The sequence below is a fragment of the Rhipicephalus microplus genome, chromosome 3, assembly GCF_043290135.1.
Source record: "Rhipicephalus microplus isolate Deutch F79 chromosome 3, USDA_Rmic, whole genome shotgun sequence".
Taxonomy (NCBI): domain Eukaryota; kingdom Metazoa; phylum Arthropoda; class Arachnida; order Ixodida; family Ixodidae; genus Rhipicephalus; species Rhipicephalus microplus.
Window position 1 is genome coordinate 141922511 of NC_134702.1, and position 22750 is coordinate 141945260.

Genomic DNA, 22750 nt, shown 5'->3' on the forward strand with positions numbered 1-22750 from the left:
GGAGATATTGTAGCTTGAGCGGCGCACGTGCGATGTCATCCACTGGCAAGTCTTACTGCAACAAATACAGGGAGGCAAACCAGACTTCTGGTATCTGGTTAGCAACCGTGCATTGGAAAAGGGGGGACTAGAACAGGAAGAGGAGAAAGAAGCACCAGCTTAAACTCTAATAAAATAAATTAGAGCGAAAATTTGGAAGGCAGCCTCCACGGTGCGTTACTGAGTAGGGTGTCTAGATGCCAGCGAACGAAGAAACGCTGGCATCGACACGCTGTACAGCCTAGACTAACGACGCATGTTCTGTCAGTGGTTTCTAATATCACGATGCAGTTATTCACCTGTCCAATACGGCAGTACCACCTAACGCCTAACAGGTTACTGTGAATGGGAGAAGATATGAAAGGTGGAAGGCATGTTCCTAAAAGAAGCATGCACGGGCATTGGTGCCACAGTAATACAAGCACCTAGATCCAATAGTCTTGGGTGTAGAGGTCAAGGGTTCGACTACCAGGTCGTTGAAATGAAATATTTTCTTCTGTTATCTTTGTCATCTGTTCGTGTGCAGTTTACGGACGTCGTATTGTGGGCGAAAATGGTTTCACTGAAGTCTTTGTAGGCCCCACCATGAAAAACGTTAAGTGTTAAAGCAGAACGTATTTGAATTGTTTATAAGAGTGGTACTCGGAACTAAAAATTCCACAGGCGAGACTATATATAATCCTGGATTCTGGTGTCTGGTATTGGCGCTGCCACATAGGTGTTAATGTGCTTAGGCGGGTCTAAGAGGTAATTTAGACTAAAGTGCGTGGTTGAAATATGAACCCACTGCTTCCATTGTAATACCAGCTGCTCAGTGTCTTTCAGTGAAGTCAGTCAAATAAATATTTATTTCTACTTACACCAAAGATACTTTGATCCTAAGTCATTTATTTAACATAAAAATATTCTCATAACTTGAAACTATTGACTCAAAACTTAACTTGAACATATTCTCATAAGCGGAAAAAAGTGGTCGGTCGGAATTGCTTAGAGGACAACCGAGAATGTCTCTCGGCACTGCTGCCACTATTAACAGATATTTTCACATCCTAAAATATGCAATTTTTAGATATTTTTATTTACACTTTTTCCCGAATATTGTTATTCGATGAGCGCTTATTAATCAATGTCGTGCGAGAACTCAGTCATACCGGGTTGTTTGGCAGTTGTTAGATTGAATGAATTTTTTTAACCACTGTTGAGTCACACTTAAGTTTCTTGATGAATTCCTTTAGGTTTAACACACATATTACTATCTGGAAATAAAGTGCATTTTAAATAATGTTGGAATAATAGATAATAACATTACCGACAGGTTTGCGAAAGCCGTCTTTTCTTTTCTCTTTTGCTCCTTCCTTGTCCTGTATTTTTTCTGGGTGTTGCGCTGTAAGTAAGTTCACGATGTCGTGAAAGCTGATCGAAAATTTTATAAGAACCCGTCCTACTTTTATGTCACAGTTCCACTTATGAGTCTTCTTATGTGAACTGAGACAGGAAACCTGTTTCTAAGCCTTCTGCACAAAGACTGAAGTCAATGCTATGCGCAGTTGCCCATTAAGTTGAGTACCAACTGATTCCGCAACTGAGTAGAGGAAGTGATTCTGTCAAGGAATCACGAAGTCACAGCACATTTTACGCAAGAGAAATAAAGAGCTTGTTTCGCCAAAATTCCGGTGTCTGCGTCGATGGCTTTGTCGACGTCGTTAGTCGTGAGCGAAAAATCTTCTCGCCCATTACCAAAAAATCGAGCAGATGGAAGTCAAGTAAACGATAAAAAATGATAAGTCTTGTACTAAGCCACGTATTGCCTAAAAATGCGAAATTGGACGATCCTGAAAACTTATCTAGTTGCTTCTAGCTTGTTCGTAGGTCTTAGCTAGATGATGCAGGTACCTTCTAGATTGCTTGTCGTTGCTGGGCTGCAGCTACTTGATTGCTTCGTTGTATTGGTGTTAATTATCTGTCTAGAGAAGTTCGAGTTGAATTGATTGTAGTAGCAGACAAAGCACGGATGTCGAAACTCCAGGGACAGATACGGACGTCATCGTCACCGTTTGCCTTCCATCACTTTAGGGTTTATCGCAACCAACGTTGCCTTTTCCATTACCTAAAATTGGTTCATGTTACGTACTGAGGGTGTTGCGGTGAAGGCATTGCAATAGCGGTGAGTCTGAGGGCTCACCGCAATTGCTTCGTAGCATCTGACCAATTATTCCTCGAACACTACCTGAAGGCATTAAGCGCGCCACCACGAGAATAGTTCAATTCTGAGTGAACCTCACATACTATCGTAAAGGGACACTAAAGTCGACTAAAAATTTACGTGAAAGCTCAATGTATGACAACATCTAAAAAGCAATAATGTCAACAGCAGTGCCGTACTTAAAGAAAATATAAGGTAAATGCACAAGAATGCATGCGCCGCAGTTGGACATTGTCAAAATGATACCAATGAGCTCAGATGAACCCCCTAGAATTAATCATTAGTTATCCAGTCTAGCTGCACTAAATAAAGAGCCTTCCATGCATCAAGAGACACAATAAAATGCTGCTGGTTCGTTTCTGCTTCATTAACAAGAAAATAACCACCGGACGTAACTATGTAAAATGGCGTGAGTGGTTCAAAAATCTAATATTCGCGTGGTTACAATGGACATGTTGTGCCATCTAGCGTGGCCCAGTTGGCCGAAACACCTTTGAAATGTCGGAACCAATGCAGCAAATTGATCAATGGACCCTAAAGTCGCTCTCGCTGCTTTCGTTTTATCTACTAGTGTCGGCGACCACGCAGTAAAGGCAAGCAACGTTGTGTACCAAAACAGTGACGTGAGCTTGACCGCTTCATGAGGCGGGTAACTTGAAGTGTTTTAAACTGATGCGGGCAACAAAAACATGATTTTATTTAGAATTAAGCCCTTGCTTTGCACAGAAGTAACACTACGAAGTTTCTGGACCACTATTTCAACAATCAACGCCGACCTTTAGTGTCTTTTTAAGACTTCACGCCTTCGGTAATAGGTGAATGAAAGGGAGCTTGACCACCACTGATTTCGTAGCGTAAAGCTAGTAAGAGATTGATGCCAGCATCTGGGAAAGAAAAACTTTTTTAGCAGGCGAAAAGTTCGTTTAGTACGTAGATAAAACACGGTATGCGTAATAGTACAAAAAGTTGGGCGAGTTGGTTTGAGGACATTGCTGGTAACATTTCGGTGCACCCAGAGTGGACGGGAAAACGGAAGGCGAGAAAACAAAGCAAACTAACAATTCAGTCTACTGAAAAAAATACACAAAATATATATTCCAGGGTCGCTCAAAAGCCCATGTGCGTAAAAAACAAACAAAAGAAAAAGGAAGAATGATAACACACCGTGACAGTAATTTTTACATAAGTGGTACCTATAACGTGCAGTAAAATGTGGAACTCAAGCACGGCTTGATATTTGAACTCTTTGTCAGTTAGTGCAATGAATGGGCTGCGCACATGTTTATCAGACCACCTTATAATATGATAAACTCCTACTAATTCCCGAGTTAGCTTGTCTTTGTGATAAAACAAAATTATCGATCACACCAAAAAGGAAAACATTGGCAGCTGCTGCAATGCTCAGATAAATGGGAGTAAATGCTATTTGAAGGTTTCAAGTTCGTGATGTGCAGGACACGCGCAGTTTATTTGTTGCCGCTAACTTGCGGTGATGTATATATAGGTCAGACTGGCGGCTGCATAAACACTTGCCTTAATGAACAATTAGATGATCACAATAACAAGTGAGCTAGGCAGGATTCTAGCAACCACCAGCACGAAGGCAAATTATTCGACAACTCGAAGTCAATGGACATTGGATACTGTAAATGAGCTCTCCGTCGTTTCTTGAAGGTGTGGAAGCGCGATTTTTTTTCTTTTTGGAACCTCTCTGACAGCCGGTGGGAAAATGGCTTGCAGGGACACCGCAATGGCTTCTTACCGAAACTGACCTTTATGTAGTTTATATACTCATGCCTGCAGAAGTTAGTTTATATACTCATGCCTGCAGTAGTTAGTTCTGAGTCTGATGAAGAAAAGCAGAGCCGCCAGCTTTTCCCACTCTCAAGCCGTATATACCCCCCTTGTTGCACTGTAGCTCGGTCAGCAGTACAAGCTTGGGATTTCACATATCAATTGCTAATTTTATTTTTCCCTTATTATAATGAAAACAGACACGCTTCATGTCACGAGAAAAAAAAATGACGCTGCAACTTTTTAACTGGTTCATTTATGCAGCCCTGTTATTTTTGCAAACGTTTCGAATTTCAATTGTGTTTCCTTGAACCCGTTGATGCGAGGTTGATAGTGAACAATATGCGTGCTGTATCTGCCTATTATTTTTCATAATGACATTCATGGCAGTTATAGGGCATTATCTCTAATATTTTGCATGCATTTGTTGAAGTTCAACTGCCAACGGGTGACGGTTGTTGGCTGAAACATTATTGTGATACTCTCTATACATTTGGCGAATGTTTGTAATAGTGATGTGAAGCTTCACCCAAGCAAAGGCAAAATAAGAAAAAAAGAAGTTGAGTATCTTGGGCACCACATATGCACAGACGCATTTCTGCCAAATACTGAGAACATCGAAGCAGTATCAAGGATGCCGAGGCCGACATGTGTGTCGGAGCTGCGGGCATACAAAGAACTTGTGACCTATTATCATGTATTCTTTGGCCACTTGTTCGCAGTTCTCGAACCATTGTGGGAACGTTTAAAGAAAAACGCCCGTTGGCAGTGGGGAACAAGACAAGAAGCTGCTTTAAAGGTGACGAAATGACTCGTTAAAGACGCAAAGTTCCTCACGCACTACGATACGGAAAAGACCCTGGAGTTAGAAACAGACGCGTCATCTTAAGGAATCCGCGCCGTTATATTACACCGAGTCAATGGAGAGGCGAAGCCAGTTGAATTTTGGTCGCGCACTCTGACTGTTGCCGAACGTAATTGCGCACAAATAGCTGGTAGTTGTCTTTGGTTGACTAAGTTTCGTTGGTACCTATTGGGTAACACTTTCACGGTAATAATAGACCACAAGCCATTGCTCCGACTACTCAGCTCAGACAAGCTGGTACCTGCTCTGCAAGCGGCACGAATCTGACATTGGTCTTTATTACTGAGAGGCTACACGTACAAAGTAGAATAAAAGGTAAGAAATACTCTACCGGTAGCTAATGCCCTGAGCCGACTTCTGGCAAGCTACCAGCATGATGTCAGTACCATAGAGTCCATCCGTAACGACGACCGTAAGTACGTACTATTCGCGGATCAACTCGACATTACCCTGATGTCGTCTAGTGATTTGGCCTGGGGCACAAAAGCAGATAGCGCTCTCAAGCAAGTCACTGTCTACATTCGTGATGGCTGGCCGAGGAAACTGCCGAAGTTAGATCCACACTTACGTTCATTCTTTTTACAAAAGACACGAGCTTGTGTGCACTGATAACATTGTCTACTGTGGCCATGGAGTGATCATTTCAGACCCCGGCCGGAATGCTGCAACACGCATGCTGCGTGAGACTCATCAGGGCACAACAGCGATCAAGAAGTTGGCGCCGTCAATATTTTGGTATCCTGGACTGGATTGGGACATTGAACATGTGATCAACACTTGCCCTGTATGTACGCAGAGTAGCAGCATGCCACCTTCAACGGAGCCTGTGTCATGGCCGGTAAATAAGGAAATATGGTTAAGGATACACGTATAGAACATTCCGGCCAGATGGACGGACAAAATTTGCTCATTGCGGTGGACTCGCACACGAAGTGAATAGAGGTGAGCTCTGTGAAAATAGCCAGCGCGGGACGATCTGTCAGAGCCTTACAATCAATGTTTAGTAGGATTGGCTTGCCCTGAGCCATGGTTTCCGATAATGGACCACAGTACACTAGCGTGCGATTTTAGTCGTTCATGAATGAAAACAAAATTCCTTAGTTTTGCACCGCACAATACCATCCGCTGTCCATCGGTTTAGCAGAGAGGGCAGTGCGAACGATTGAACTTGGCCTGTGCAAGAACGCAAGTGCCACTGTAGTGGGCTAATTAGACTGAATTTTCTTGCAGTATTTCCACACTGCCCAGCCCAGCGGGAAAACACCAGAGTTCATGCTGCTTTGTTTCGAGCCTCGATGCAAGTTGGATAACTTCGTGTCATGTAACACATTTCCTCACGCAGATACTGAGCACTCCAGAACCACTTAACAAGTGGGAGAGACTGGTACCGGAACCACCGCGGGACAGGAAACAGGTTGAAGGCTGGTGTTGTACAGGCCCCCGAAGGCCACCGCATAAAAACTATCAAGGCCACAGATTGCGAACATCATCGCCAGTATTACGACCAGCTGAGAGCCAGGAGAACCAACAGTGAAGAATGCGCCACCATTGAAGCAGAAGTCAAGCAAGAGGCACCTGGGACCTGAAGAAATGAGCCCCAGAGCCCAGGTGTGCCAGACGAGGATAACTGTTCAATATGGATTACAAAAAGCTTGGAAATGATGTTAGTGGTGACAAACAGGTAGCAATAAAGAGTTTGATCCCGGCAAAAAAGTGTTATGTCGATCCATCACAAGCCGACGTCAGCCAGATCACTACCAAGCCTAAGGGGGAAAGAAGGCTGATGCATCTTCATTGGTGCATATATTGACACTGCACTCGTTGTATGCGCATACCCTCCAGAGGCAATAAAAAGCCTCTCTCCCAATAAACATTGTTCACTGTTGTACGCTCGTGTCTGTAGTCTTCAGTGCTAGTGTAATTGTTGTCAATGGTGAGCAATAAACTGCACAAATGAAAATAGGCATCTTTATTTTGCGTGTATTCATTTCAAGCTGCGTCGAGCTCCTACATTACCTGCAAACCTACCACCACATAGTCAGAGTTTAGTGCTGAAGATGTTTTTTTGGCGTGTAATTAGCCAACGCAACGCCCGGAACTTCCACCGCAGCGGCCAGATGTTTCGCTTTCCTGGCGCGCTTCCACTGTTCCATGATCGCTGCGCCCCTCGCTTCCACCGCAACGGCCGGACTCCGAGCGGCCTTCACCACCGCACGCAGCGGCACCTGCATTGAGTGAACAAAGAGTTTCGGAAAAACGAATTTATTGGCAGAAATAAGATACGCGTCAATATTTGAAAGTACACCACCTTGTTCGTGTTTGTGCGAGAAGATTTGTGCATCATGTGCATTAGCACCTACGCTGCACACATGAATGAACAATGCGAATAGAAATACACATCTTGTGACAGTACTGCAGCACAGATGCTGTTGTGGTTTACTGCATTAAGGGCTGCCAGTTGCACAGAAGCCGTTTGGGTGTTCAAGAAAAAGTGCTCTGTCTTGAAATATCTCGCAGTGACAACCTTTACAATGTGTAATCAGTATTCTACGAGTGTAGATTGACGATCTGTTTTTTTTTACCGCAATAAGCAGAAAATTCGAGAGACAAAGTTGATAGCTGTGGTTGACTATACCTTTTTGTTCCTGCAGCCGTTGTTTCTCTTATGCTACTCATCAATAAAACTTAGGGTATGGCATGCTGTATCGATCAAATAATTAGGCGAAACACTGCAGTATGTGTCATCGTATAATTCTGACGAGCGCGAAAATTTTATCGTAGCCAAGTATTGAGTACGCCGATGCTAATACATTTCACCCAAATGCAAGTGCGACCGTCGAAGTCTTGTTTTGAGAGTTCATCCTAGCGCTTAGTAGAGCTATGTCTTACCCACTAAGCGATCATCGCAACATAGTACTACGTTATACGTTAAGTCAGACGAAATGTAGGTACACAGCGTTGCTAGTGTCGTAGTCCCATTTGCAGGATAATCTGCCAGTGTGGAGAATCTCGGTATGCTGTATGGTGCTGTGCTAAGCCTACCGCTTCATTACAAAGCACAGTTTAAATCGCAAACTGATTTCGCCACCTATATCCTTCAATCGCCTGTGTATAGCGAATCATACGTGATCGTTAGTACTACATTAAGCAACACAGCCACTGGTACGACTGTAATAGCTGTATCACAATAAAGTTATGTTCAATATACTTGCAAGCATTTCCAATTTCCTTGTATTCATCTTTTTAAACACGAATACTGTATTCCTTATATTACGTATCATGGCCTTTAGATGGCCATAGGTAGAACAAAATTAACTGATACCTTTACAACTTCTGGAAATAACTTGCACCTAGCTACGCTGATTAGTTATCTGACAGATTAAATATTGGAAATTCAACCTTTGGGGACCATTGGTTATTTCGATTCAGCAATGGAAATCAGCATGCATGCTCAAATAGACAGCAATGCATAGTGCTCAAAGAGAAATTTTGGCGCGGTAAGCAATGATAGTTGCATCGAAGTGAAAATTCATTCGCTATCAAGATATTTATACAGCTTGAAGTAAACATTTATAAGCAGGTTCATAGAAGATCATTATTACTGTAGCTTTCTGCCTTTTACGTGTCTATAGGACGAATCATGACCGAAAATGTTTGCTTAGTTTTAGTGACTATATTGAAATTTTTTTTATTCCGCCCATTTGTACAAAGATCATAGCAAAAAAACTATGCGATGCATTGAGGTCGCCATACCAACCTGCCACTAAGATAGCGCAGACCATGAAGGCAATCAGAAAGCTTTTGGCGTTCATTTTCGCCTTGGAGAGTTCCTGTACGAAAAAGTATTCAGTCATCAAATTCTGCATGGCTGCAAATTTTTACGTGTTGGTGTTTTTTCGCAAGCCTTTAGTCTCAAAATTTAAAATAAATTATGCCAAAATTTTAGATTATGCCAACTGCGTTATATGAATTTATTAGTATCAGCTGTGAAGTTTATTAGAGAGGCATAAATGAGTGAACTAAATCAGGGGCAGCTTGTTTAAGTGGAAACAGTTTAACTAGCATGGTGTACAAAATATAATAAAACATAGTAAACTTGCAAATCAATTCTTCGAAATTTACAGCATCTTTGAATGAAAACACTGTGGTATTGGAATTATCATACACGTACTTTCGTTCCTGCCATATGAGGTGTTGTTCTAGGGCTTAATTTTGTATCGCAGACCTACATGAAAATGAACATTAGTTTTCAACAACAAAGATTCTTAGCGTGTAGCACTGTTACAACAGCCTTTTGCCAATACGATTCGTTGTACTAAACGTACAGATGTTGTGTATCACTGCGTGGGCACTGTGCTTGAAAAAGACTGGCGTATCTAACAATAACACCCAAAAATTTTCAAGGAAACTAGTGCACTTACTATTGGTCGCTTTCAAATCAGCAACAAAATCTTGTGGTCTTCCCGCTAACAGGATCGCCTTTTATACAACGTTGTCGAGCTAAATATTAAAAAGATTAGTCTTTATTCCCCATGACGTCGCAATAAATTTCCACCGACGAAACTGTTAGGAAGGTATCTGAAAGTGCAATATATTAACTGAGCACCCGTATCTGAGGCATTAATAAGTGCTTCCTCCAGAATTGCGTCTGACGTAGTGAGGTGATTGCAGGAATGATCTACTACTTCGGTGTGTACACTTAAATGCGTTGCTGTGAGAGATATAAAAGTTGAAGGTAAAGGTCGGCTGATGTGTTTTTCATTATATACAGGAATATGAGCGTAATGACTAATCCCATGAAGCTCGTAAATTTACTCCTTTTTTCCAGTGGCGTAATTCATTGATGACTCAGGGTTCCGTACAGATAAGCAATTTCTTAAAATTCCACTGTGCTGTAGGTGTGTCAAGAAAGCATAAATTGTTATCATCTGCTAAAAGCTGTGTTCATTAAAGTATATTCTGAAGCAAAATGACATTATAGAGAACTTTTGTTTTTTCTTGCGTTAGGTACCCGTGCAGCTTTAATACACACAACACAAAAATTTGGAACCATGATTCCTTCACGAAGTCCAGGAGTTACCCATGACTACGGCCATATCTCTCGACATCGTAATAAAAGTGAGCATGCTCAAATATTTTTATTTTTTTATTTATTATTCACGTTACGTTACAGGTTTCCTTAGGGTCATTGAGTAAGGAGGGTGAGAAAAGAAAACACAAAATATAACAGAAGCAACAGAGCACAAAACATTACAATGTGGTAATACAACATACCTTACAGAGGAAGGGCATGCAAAAACAATGTAGTTACAATTGTGGTGTCTAATACAAACTTGAATAAACGGCAGGTACTCAAAGTAATACCACAGTAGGCAATGTTCGAAGTGCCATTCTTACACTAGAAGCAACAATAAATGAGTGGTACTCATTGTTGTTCACTATTTATCATTTATATATATAGTGTAAAACAAACATTATAACCACGAGAATATTGCTTCATGTGCACTGTAGCCTTCTCCATTTACCATGATGAAGCCATGATTAGGACCACTTGTATGTCCGTTGCTGGAACTTTAGCAGCCTGGGGTGGTGAAGGTCCACAGGCCAAGCGGCGTAGACAAGCTGCTTGTAGCCCACTTAACATGAAAATCTCGTCACGCACGACGTCAAAGTCTTTCCTCCACAGACCTCTGGCACATACTCGTATGCTAGGGTTATGCGCCACCGCAGATTTTTTTTTTAATTGACCCGGCCGACGCTGCCAATGCGACATGCGACGCACTGATATTAGTGTTTCAGCTTAACCCACACGAAGAAATAAGAAATAAATTACATCAGCAGGCTGGCGAATTTCTTCTTGATATATTTCGCAGCGGACTGTTCATTTCGGCTATACTTGATCAGCTCAAGTGTGGCGACCAGTGACCCCCCCCCCCCCCTCTTCGCTTTTTTTAGTTTCTTAAACAGCGTCATTGTTGTTTCACGAAGCTTTCACAAGCTTGGACAGCATCAGACGCAACGCACTCCAACGAAACGAATTACACAAAACATCCAGACATCCCCTTTTGGCCGTACACCGGGGATGTCGTGAATAAGGTGACCAGACGTCTCGATTTAGACAGTACATCTCCCGGTTTTGCGGCTTAGATACCGCCGTCCAACCAACCTGCTCACGGGATGGTGTTTTGTCCCTATTGCTGCCGAAAGCGGGTCGCACTAGCGGTCAGCAAACCCGGCCGCCACACCTCTTTGATATACTACACCATACATGGCCATGAGCTGCTTTATTCCTCTTTCTTTATATTTCTTTATTTGTACCTGTCTGAATCTTTTTTTTTCTGTCTTTCACACCCTCCGTGTATCTTTTTCTCTTTTTCCTGTGAACTAGCGCGCCTGGTCAGACGTGGGGTTAGGGGAATCAGCATCGGAGTTTAAAATCCGCCTCGAAATTTTATTACACTTAATAATTTCTTCTCTTCTTCGCCCTCCTCTTGACTTGGCCGAGCAGAGTCCTTGCCTTAGCTTTGAAAATAAGGGCGATATTAATCACAACATATATGCACAAAGGAGACAGGGCGACAAGCAAGCTCCTCGGATCTAGTTTTTTTTCTTCTTGCCCGTGTGCTGTGGATTATTTGTTGCGTTTTTTTTTCATACACGAATTTGCGCCAACTTACCCATCTCTCCCTACTAGTTCCTTGTCTTGGCACTCCTCGCTTCACTAGGCTTTGCGCTTTTCTACCGCCGCCTCCAACGTCCCCGTAACCTTGTTTGCTACACTCTCTCTAATGTACTCGCCTTTCCTCGCGGGGCTTGTCCAAATCGTGACGATACACGCCTAATTTCTTACGTTTACCTTGCGGGCTTACTACCATAGACCCTTTCACTGTTTGCAAACAGAGTCCTCTGAAGACCTGCGGTTTTGTCCCCCTAAATTCGCCCGAATCGGTGGACACCAAAAACTCTAGAATATAGCCTGCTGGCTTTCAAATATTTCTTTTCCTTATTTCACAAAATATATTCGAATAATTGTTCTTTTGAGCTACATAAAAATTTCTGAAATATTCTCTAGTACTTTATGCATGTTTCTTTTACGTGAAAAATGAAAAAGATCTTCCTTACCTTTGAAATGTATAATAACGATGTAAAATGACGATATATATATTACCAAAGTTTATAATAACTTACGTAAAAAAAGAAAACAAAGTGAAGAGGTGAATTTCCAACGAAAAAAAAAACGCGTGATCCCTTTATTTTTCAGGGTGAGGGCCACTTTTGCTCCGACCCATTATGTGTCGCTGGCAACATCATTGCTTTCGCAATGGTTTGGTGATTTGTGGCGTAGTGGGTACTCTGCAAGTGTCCTCGTAGTAGTTATCCAAAAAGTTGCTGCTGTAATTATCTTCATGTCTGTTCCTGACCAGATGTTTTCCTCCAACGATCGATTTCTTACCCAAAGAGTGTTTATGAACTGTTTCAGAAGAGCCGCTCTTACAGCATTCTTTGTAACTGGGCCATCCTTTCAACACAGACCTGGAGGTCTTTTTCATCATCTGCTTCACTCTCACGAGACGTGTGCCTATTTTGCCGGTGTGAACTACAATAACTATATGTGAGGACTCTGTCACGTGACTAAGGCCTCGAAACACCACGTAACAGATAATCACGTGAATAAAGCTGTGTAAGACTTGGTCACCTGATATATACAAGCCAAGAACATGAATCAGCGTATTTTGGCACTGAACACGCTACAGAGAGTGAGGTCAGAAGTTTCCGCCAAAACCACGTGAAACTTGTGTAGGGTGGGGAATCGACCGAAAATGGAAAACGATAGCCAAGTCTAGTCACACTTTGTGCTACTAGCGAACACCTATCATCTCCAGCGAAAGCTTGGCATCATCAGCAAACACCTAAATATAGGTTGAACACTATAGTACCGCTGTTGGCTCCAGTCTTCCGCCTCAAGTACAAGCTGCGCACATTTTTCCAGTACTTTTTCTCAAACACTGTCATTAACACGTTCATTGGATTTTTACTACCAAAACAGTGTTATCTGGATAGCGACACCTAGCTTTCTAAGTCGTGGTATGTGCATTAGAGGGGTTTTTTTTTTGCCGTGGCTATAGATGTCTCCTTTCCCGTTGTCTCTCTCAAGTCATGTTTATCACCACACCATTATTGACGCCTGCCCCTACGTTACTGGAATCCACATCATCATCATAAATTGCCCTTCACGCGCTGCTTGTCTTCCATGAAAAGCTCGCTCCATTTAGAGGAAGAAGAAGATCACTTGTTGGCCTGCAGGATACTTCCAGTGCTGTTGCAGCGGCAAGCTAAATTTGTGAGTTCTATCTGTTTACTCTTGAGTGTCTTATTTCACTATTCAAATTACAGCTTATATACTTACCAACCCAGAAGAACTTTTCATGAGTGCTTCACTGATTGCGTATGAGCGTAGCAGGAATGCAGCTGGCGTCAGGGTAGTCTCAGTAGGCCTTGCACAGAGGTGAAGAAACACCATTTATTATGCAGGACAAAAAATTGTTGTGGGATTACTACAGCTTAAGCAGTATTATCATGGGGCCAAACAGCCGCAGCACCTCGAATTAAGCCATTCGACGATTCATACCCAAAAACAAAGAAACACTAAAAACAAGCCAGTACTGCAGTCACCTTAATCGCCTTTGCTCAATGGCTTTATTTTTTTCCAGCCACGTTGAGGTTAAATGGTCTAATTTTTTTATTTAGGAACGCCCTGCCAATTATTTGTGTAGTCTTTCCGAGAGCCATCACCCTCATTCGAAAAATCAGGGATTAGTTTTTACCCATTTACAGCTTGATTGGAATGGTTACGTGCCACGCAAGCAGGTGCACCTTTTCGAAGTTAACGTGGAGTAGGTCTATCTTCAATATCAGTTTCACAAGAGAGTCGTGCTGAAATTACAGTAGTATAAGTAAGATAGGGAAATGATTTGCTTGACAGACAAGGATAAGAAATCTTTTATCAAACCTATTTAGCAGTTATTCAAACAATGAGCAGGTATCTCCGGTGCCGTAAGTCTAGACCAGTCATGGAAGGCGGTCATCTTTCAAACAACTGAAGTAACCACGAATCCGTGGGGTCCGAAGGTAGTAAATTTTCTGCTAAACACTAGAAAGTGAGAACATTATTGAAAAGATTCACCTCAAAGAAATGATACATTTATTATATCTTCGTTTATTTTCTTGTAACTGCATAAGGACTTCTCGACTTTTGTTCCACATCACTATGAGTAATACAAACGTATTTGGAACTCAATGTACAGAAAGGGTGCACACATTCTCTAATAGTTATCACCGCGAATGATTGTTGTTCAGAAAAACCATTCAGCTGGCATATTAACTCGACATACTTACTTGGGAGGCAGGGAATGTGAGTCATCAAATACAATTACCGCTATTGTTCAAAATCTGTGAAAGCATGAAAACAAAACCTATGGTTAACTCAAAGCTCGCCATGGGGACAAGAAGAGCCTGCAGGTCACAAATATTTGTTTCACTGTCTTTAACAAATAAAAACTTGAGCAACGCTTGTTTAAAAAAGATTCGAAACAGAACATGTAGCTTGACATTCTTTTTGCATTATTGAAATAGTGAAAGAACCTGTGACTACGGCTTGTTTTGATGAGCATTGCTACGAATAAACAACATGAGATCTCCTGCCATGCCGCAGCTGCTTACTGTACACCTAATATACCTATAAGGGTCCTTAATGCAATATTGTTTCTTCTGTTATACGTATTCAGTTTATTATAGTGAGTGAGCCATCGTTGCAAAATATATTCCGAAGATAATAGGATGTCATGGCTACAACTTCAACTCGGTGATTACTCGTGTAGTTCCGTGCTTAAACAACGCTTCCCATAAAACAGATGGTTATGCTCGAGTAGAGTGATTACGAGAGCTGAGGGGGGGGGGGGGGAGGGGAATCATCTAATAACTCGAACCTGGCACTTTTTTGCAAACAAAGCGTTCTAACGTGAGAGGCTCAGGATATTCGAGTGATTACCTCAGCAGTTCTACGAAGGCAATCAACTCACACTTGATATGCAATAACACGCTATAGTCTAAACACACGAGTCTCACGAGTCACGTGCTGTGTGTTTTGCTTGGCACACCGCAGCGCATAATCACGTACGATGTTCGATTTATTTGTACGAGAGTTCGAGGAAAATGTAAAGGAAATCGGGTAGAAGTGCATGAATCCTGTCTCTAAGCGATGACATCACAAAGAAGGTGCAAAGGAATTGATGATTCGACGAAGCGTTCAAAAGACAAGGCTGTTCGTTCCCTCTTTCTTTCGTGGGTGCTGCAAAAGGGTGTGGCGCGCGTGTCTCGCTTCCGCGAACACGACAACCATGAGTTCAATGCGCATGAACTTTGAAGCTACATCAAGTGTGACGGTACACTGCCTTCTATGCGTGCAGGCAACACACTTCCGTGGCTATGGATGTCACCGAAGCTTGCAAGAACGACGCACGTGGCGCGACTCGTGAGCCTCAAGTTCACTCATTGAGGCTCCACTCTGATCGACCGACAACTACTGACGGTTTTGCTTCATCGAGGCTAAGAAGCCGCAGAGGCAGCCGTATCTGCAGCACCGCTGAAGGAGTCGAATCACCGGCCTCACAGAAAGCGCAAGACCATGCCAATGACGCACAGAAGGCCCTGTAAGCGTGAATGTAATGTGGAACGGAGAATAACGTACTTGATTAGATTTATTGCGTAAAGAAAGTCTCGCTCATTCTTTAAATGATAAAAGTGATGGTAATAAACAGTCACTGCTGTTTCTTGTGTTCAGAAAAGTACATACCTTCATAGCACATTGTGTAGGCTAGCAGGAAAGATAAATACGTTATCCCTCATACACATAAAGATACGAAACATGACGTTTGTTTAAGAAAAAACAGTGACACACACGACATCAAGTACTTGTTTCTCGCGTTCAGAAAAGCAGACAACTTCATAGCACATTCCGTAAGCTAGTAGAGGAGATGAATACGCTGTTCCTCATGCACATGAAAATGCAGAAATATGACGTTTGTTTAGGAAAAAGACAATGACACACATTACACCGAGTACTTAGTAATTTGGGATGGGATATTCAGTTATTTTAAAACTTAAGTAGGAGCGCAAAGTTGCCTCGCCACGAAAATTTCGATAAGTTACAGCATAATGTAGTTCCCGCAAGCGTTGTGGTTTCCTTTGTACTGAGAAACCGCGCACATGATTTAGAGTACAAGGGGAAGGTGATGTATTCAGAAGAATTGATTGCAATTCAAAGTACTAGGTACTCTACTATGCTTGCAGAAAAATTGCCTCATCAAGGAATATTTGTTCACGACTATGTGAAAACTTCTGCTGCATGCAGCCATCCTGACTTGAGTTTTTGTGAAAGAGTTAATGCAAGTTACATGCTGGTTTTGTCTGACATTTCAATCACACATCAATTCAGGTGACGGACTATTCATATGCAGATTTCATTAGTAGCCTTACCAACCACTTCGGCCACACGAGAATTATCGAGCAGGAGTATTTGGAAAACCTCAGAACCCTCAAGCCCATACGATGTTCCACTGACATGGCCGCCATGAGAAACCTCCCACATACTGTGACCATAGACGTGACAGGTCTCAAGGCTCTTGGACGATCGGAGCTTTCAGACGCCGCGATACTTCTTGAGATTTTGACCAAGGTGATCCCCAATTGCGTTGTGGTGGAACACTACAAAAGGCAGAGCTTATAAGAAAAGCCCAACGAGACACAATCACCAGAGATTGAGCTACAGCAGCCGTTGGACCATCTGCGACTTGAGGTAGAAGACCGCGAGAAAGGGGCGCAACATGAGTCCAGTGTTCGCGACACACCTGAAGGAAGGCGTGCCAGGAGGCCCATGGGATGTCTACCACTTCCGTCTTGCACAGTGACTTCAAGATGACAGCGAAGAACACCAGGACTGCATCACAACCGCCCAGACTGCGACAGTATGAGAATGTTGCTGCTGCTAGGGTGAACGAGGCTAAGACAAGAAAAACAAGCGAACTCTTCTAAAGGGGCTGCGGGAGAACTTCGCAGAAGAGTCGGCATATTGGATCTTTGTGCCAACGGAAACTGAACATGGAAAGCACAAGTTTACCGAAGTGGACGCATTCAGATACACGAGCGTGGCAATACACTTGCAAGCTACTGGTGTATTTAGAGCGCTGTATAATGAGTGTTTTAATAGTTTTTATGAAATATTTCGGTTTGTTACACAACTATCATGATGTATTTCATTGCTGAGGTACAGAGTCATACACTTTCTAGTTTTATTTTTTTTACTTTTTTATAGCTGAAGCTTCTAGTGAGATCCTGCTCGAAAATTCAACCTTATTTCATCGTGAGCACATTACATAAAAAAGCCCCTACATATGTTCAGTTATATATAAGCTCTTCAGTTATATATAAGTTATATATAAGTTATATATAGTTTTAGTTATATATAAGCTGGCAATCTCATATTTCCCCTGAACTCTATAGTAGTACAGCTCATTGTGCAGAACTGTCGTTGCTCCTGGCAAAGTACAACGGCGCTTCATTCATGTGCCTGCGAGCCATGATGACAAAAAGCCCGGTTAATTTTCTTCTTTGCAGTACAACCGAGCCCGATGATCAACCTCCTGTCATCGCCAGCGAGTAAGTGTGCTCAACCATAAGTGGCCAGGTTGAAAACATGCTGCGGACACACAATGAACTCACCATACTTACACTCAGCCTAGGTTAAACTGCTTTGAAAAAAGAAGGCCTCTTTTAATAATCTCTCAATAGCAATGACTCCTTCGAGCAAATTCACCCCCCCCCCACACACACAATTATTTTCCTTTACTGGCCGCCTTCCTCAGTTTTTTTTTTACTTGCCATGTTATTGAATATACGTCCTCGGTGGAATCGCCCTAAGGATGCTGGCATCAGCGGCGTAAAAAAAGACTATTATTTCATGTCTACGCTTGTTGCACACTAATGTATTGCAGAACACTGGTGTTAAAATGATACATAGAAACTCGTAGTTTGTCCTTAGTACAAAATTTTACGTTTTCATATTCACAATAAAATGCTCGGAATGCTGTGGACTTAGATATCGCTTAGACCCCAAAACATTCTGGCACCACAATTTTCAATATATTCACTCACAATATTACAACCAACAAAACAGGCATATCAATCGCAGCTTCTTCGTAATTCTCAAAATTTTAGAGGTTTTCCAAAATTCTACTTCACTGTATTAGGTAGAATGGGGGCGTGTTGTAGTATGCTAGTGTTTTCACGTTTTCTGTGGGCACTATTATGTGATGTTGGGTGAACTGTTGATATAGTGTAATTACGTACACGGGTCACTATTTCAATTATTATTTCCTTCAACTCTCTCAAAGTGGTGTCACATAAACACGAGCCATTTTCTATGGCCAACCAACTCATTCGAAATTGTTGCCACTGGTGACTGCAGGGCTGAGAAACGCAAATTTTCTTCAACAAATTTGAATAGGACGTGGTGGTTTGCAATACCATTTGAATTGCTAGCAGTCACTTTGGCTATAGTGAAGGCAGTGCCGTTGCTTTGCTTAGAAGTAAACGTGCTGAGGTGTTACTTGTTTAGCCCCAAAGACAAACTGTTAACTGTTTTCTTCTTTCTTGCAGTACACCAGAGCCACCTGAGCCGACTCACATCCCCTCTAGCGAGTGAGTATGAGGCCACATATGTGGCTTGTCAGTAGAAATGGTATAGATAAGAGAGAGATAAATAGAGAGGAAAGGCAGGGAGGTTAACCAAGCTTGGCTCGGTTGGCTACCCTACAGTAGAAATGGTGTTTCTGTAGCAGCTAACCACGTATAGTTTTACACTTTTGCGGGAATCGCACAAAGAAAACCGGCGCCAGCAGTGAAAAACATAAAAGGTAATTTCTGTGACGTCTATGCCCCTCTGCTGCCAGTGCCATGCAACATATCAGGGCAAACATAATGCATGTACAACCTTAGTTTGTCTTTGATGTAAACATTGGCATCGTCACAGTTCGATTTCCACTGCGCGAGATTGAGTATGTTGAAGGTACTGCATGATTATTCAAGTAGAAGAATAATTAGCTTATATCATTCCTATCAAAGAAAGTATGCGTAAAGGACTCAGTTACGCATTGGAAGAAAAACCGTAGGAGCTATCTGTAAAGTTATATTAAAACTCGAGGCAATCAATATACAACCAATTCTAGCAGAAAAAAATTGAGAACCGATTCGAGAAAATATTTTGAAATCGATGAGTCCACACTAGAAAACGAGCTGTCAATTTTTTGAACATATACTCTAAGCATTAGTCAACAAGTGAATTCATTTGGGATTTTTCTTAGCCGATATTAAGACGTTTTTGGGAAGTATGCGTCCATGTTTTAGTAATATGGGAGAGTGTTGTGCTGCATGCTAAATTGACAGATTTCTTTCAATAACCTAACATGGCATACATGCGAAGATGTGATGCATTATTTAATACTGACGTACAAGGATTGCAACTTGAATGTGTACCTCCTTTTCATTTGCAAAGTAACAACTGATCTCCTTACCGAAACTTCAACAGCACCATTTTTATTCTACACTCTAACCAGCATACATTTAACTCACAAAAAATACAGTGATGAGTTCGAAGTATCATATAATTCGAAATAGGACTTTCGAAGAACATGCCTCATTCGCGATGGCCCATTGGGCTTTCAGGTGGGCTTCTTAGCAATACATGACAATAATAAAACGAAGCTCGCTTACAGCAATTACTGGGGATTTTTCAGTACGTATGCAGTTGGGGAAGTGGGGTACATGCAGCCGTGAGTAGTGGGTGACCAAAAATAAAACAGCGCTGCAGACTTGAGCAGATGGTAAGAAAAAACTTCGCTAACGATGAAAGGAGCCGCTTGACGGCTCGTAGCTCGCGGGAAGCCTGTGTGCTGCCTTGGCATATGCGGTGCCATGATTTTTGGATATCGTACACTGAGACTTTCTTGGCATGCTGTAGGTCACGGCTATGTCAGGCTTCTTTTCTCCAAATTAGACTGCGTTTATTAACGCGAGCATTGTAGAAAACAAGCCATGTTCTTCTCTTCTACGGCAGTGGTTTTGTTAAATAAGGTCGTTGAGAAGTGAATGCCTACTTCGCACGAATGTCATGAGAGGTGATCACGAGAGGACTCACGCAATGGCAAAGGATAGTTTCTACTCGCCCTGCGTGGTGGCCTCCTAAATACACCACTCACACTTGCAAATTATGTTAAAAATGTCTCCATCTTTAAGCAAGGGCCACTTTGTTGGCGCTGATCAAACTTTACGATGTTCAATATAACAATTGTTCCGATCATATGAGGTCAGTGCAGTCGTAAGGTTTCCTATACACAAAAGTGGTTACATAGGGAAACTTAAGAGACCGTCACTTGGTAAAGGTTGTGCACATGAATTATCTACAACATACATCCGCTATTTGGTAGCCAGCAGACCGTCATCCAAATTGCTTGAGCTTAGTACAAAGGTGAGGATCTCCGGAGAGGGTTCGAATAAATATGGCTTGTGTTCTTTGCAGGTAAACAAAAAACCATCATGTCTGAAGCATTACCCCAGATGACAAAGTGGGAAGAAAGGGAGCGGGAGGGGAGGGAGAGGTGCCCCCTTGATATTTTAACCAGGCCATTTGTACTGTTAATCCGGCCCTGCCTAGAGCACTCGAGTAGCTGGCTTTTCTTTGTGGGGCGGCGCGTTGGGGCACTTGCGGGCTCCGTCTTGGTGCGCCCAGGAGCATGCATGGCCTCATATGCGTGAATCTGCGCATAATGCTTGAAACGAAAATGATGTTAGTAAGCACCTTTGTTTTCTCGGCGGTGCAGATAGCCCGACGTTTTCACTTTTCATCTAACTGCGTATATCAAAACAGCCAGAAAGCGTGCGTGGTCTCTTCTTAAACCGCCAGGCGCGTGTTGTCAGCTCCAACACTTCATTCCGTAGACGCCACATGCGCCCGATTCTGAGTGTATCTGTGATTAAACAAGAGTGCCCGACGTTGCCACACATGCGTAGCAGGTATGCCTGTGTTAGGGATCCCGCATGCTCCTGAGCAAACTATTTCCGTACCCGCAACTACCACAAAGTGTCGCCCCACGAAACAAGACCACCTGCTCCTCATGCTCTACACAGATTTGGACGTGGTTGCAAAAGCTATGAATCGCAAGAAGATCAGAACTGTTGGTGCTCACAAAACAAGTACATGGGGTGCTAAGCAGGATTCCCTGAGCTTACCCGGCATACGAGTTAGCTCCGAGCTCGCTCGTGGTGGCCATGGCATGAGGACAGTGCGGAGCGCGGGACAGCAGCGTTGGCAGAAATGACTACAGGAACACGCGTGGCGCACGGGCGTTGGAAAGATGCGGGTTTTCTGTGGCAGTTAATAATGAAACACCGCGTTCGATTACGTCAGCGGCGCCACTCAGTCAACATTTTAACAGTGCAGCGACGTCAGCGTGATTGTCGTGCTGTCTTTTTGCCAACTCAACACGCACTTCCCCCAGGCGTGTTCGTGGGCGTTTGTCGTGTTTCAGATAGGTTCTTTCGTTCCACTTGCAGCATAGAAATTTCCACTCTCGAAGGCAGCAAGGCTGCATATACAGCACTCTAGTTCTGCTCGTTCCGCTTGTATTTAATATTTCAGATGAATATAAGGACAGGTGGTCACCAGGGCGCACACATCGTGGTGGCAACGCGGCTGTGATTAGATACGTCGTGAGTTCGGTAAAATTGAATGCGAGACATCACGGCCGCGTGGTGATAACTCTTCTACTTCTGCCTGCGTTTGTGCATAGTCTACGCGATAAAGCTGATACATTAATCGAGCCGCTCGACGGGAGCACTGCTGCTCGGCAGGAGCAAACGTGGTGGGCGTACCCGATCTTCACCACGGACGTCTGTCAATCAGACTGATTGACGCGTGAACTCGGATACAAACTCGTTGATTCTGAAAAGGCCCGAGTTCAACTCGTGACTGTGATGGTGCCGGTGTGACTGTCAAGCGTATGATGCGGTGAACGCTACGCGGCAGCTTTGCATGTAATATAATTTGGTGAGCTTACACTACTTGTGCAAGGCTAGAGCAACCAAGGAGCTTGTGATAACCTAGATACTTGCACTTTCTTAAGTTGGTCGTCTACTAATATGCGTGGTCGGCTTCGACGTGACGACCACATCAGCTCCATCTAAAATTTAATGCACTAATTGACTGAGGCTTAACGACCATTACACTGAGCTGTCTTGTCTTAATTAATAAAGCTTCAATAAAACACAATTATCTCGGGCGCAATTTGCAAGGTCATGATCAGTATGGTACTATTAAACGTAATCCTGATTAGCAGGATACTAATTGTCGTCATATTAGTGAGATTGAATTAGCATTGTTTTAGTTTGTGTACTAATGTCGTGTTAGTTAGCATAGTTTAGTTAGCTCATCAACTAGCATGATTTAGCTAGCCCGGTTATAGCTTTACATGGCTTCATAAGCACTTCATAAGCACTTGATTCATAAGATAAGACCTAATTACCTCGACCTTACCATGACTTGATCTAGTTAGCTTGGTCATAGCATGTTCAGTCATAACTAGCGATGTATACTTTCCAACTAAAAAAAATCACAGCATATCCACGTAGTAAATGATGATGAGTGGGGCGAAGCTTCGGAGGGTTTTATTGGTAAACCGTAATTCATTCATCTCTCTGTCTGTCTGTCTGTCTGTCTGTCCGTCTGTCCGTCCGTCCGT

The 22750-nt window shown here is 42.7% G+C and overlaps 2 protein-coding genes across 2 annotated transcripts in view; both read right to left on the reverse strand.

Moving 5' to 3' along the window:
• LOC119185430 (uncharacterized) overlaps positions 1-22750 on the reverse strand; it is a 391205-nt gene that overhangs the window by 13552 nt on the left and 354903 nt on the right. The window lies entirely within an intron of this gene.
• LOC142803957 (uncharacterized) lies at positions 6856-21381 on the reverse strand. The gene is made up of 3 exons (XM_075890351.1): positions 21243-21381; positions 13309-13396; positions 6856-7126 (listed from the first exon to the last, which is right to left on the reverse strand). Exons 1-3 carry the CDS (start codon positions 21281-21283, stop codon positions 6947-6949), a joined length of 309 nt encoding a protein of 102 aa, XP_075746466.1. The 5' UTR covers positions 21284-21381; the 3' UTR covers positions 6856-6946.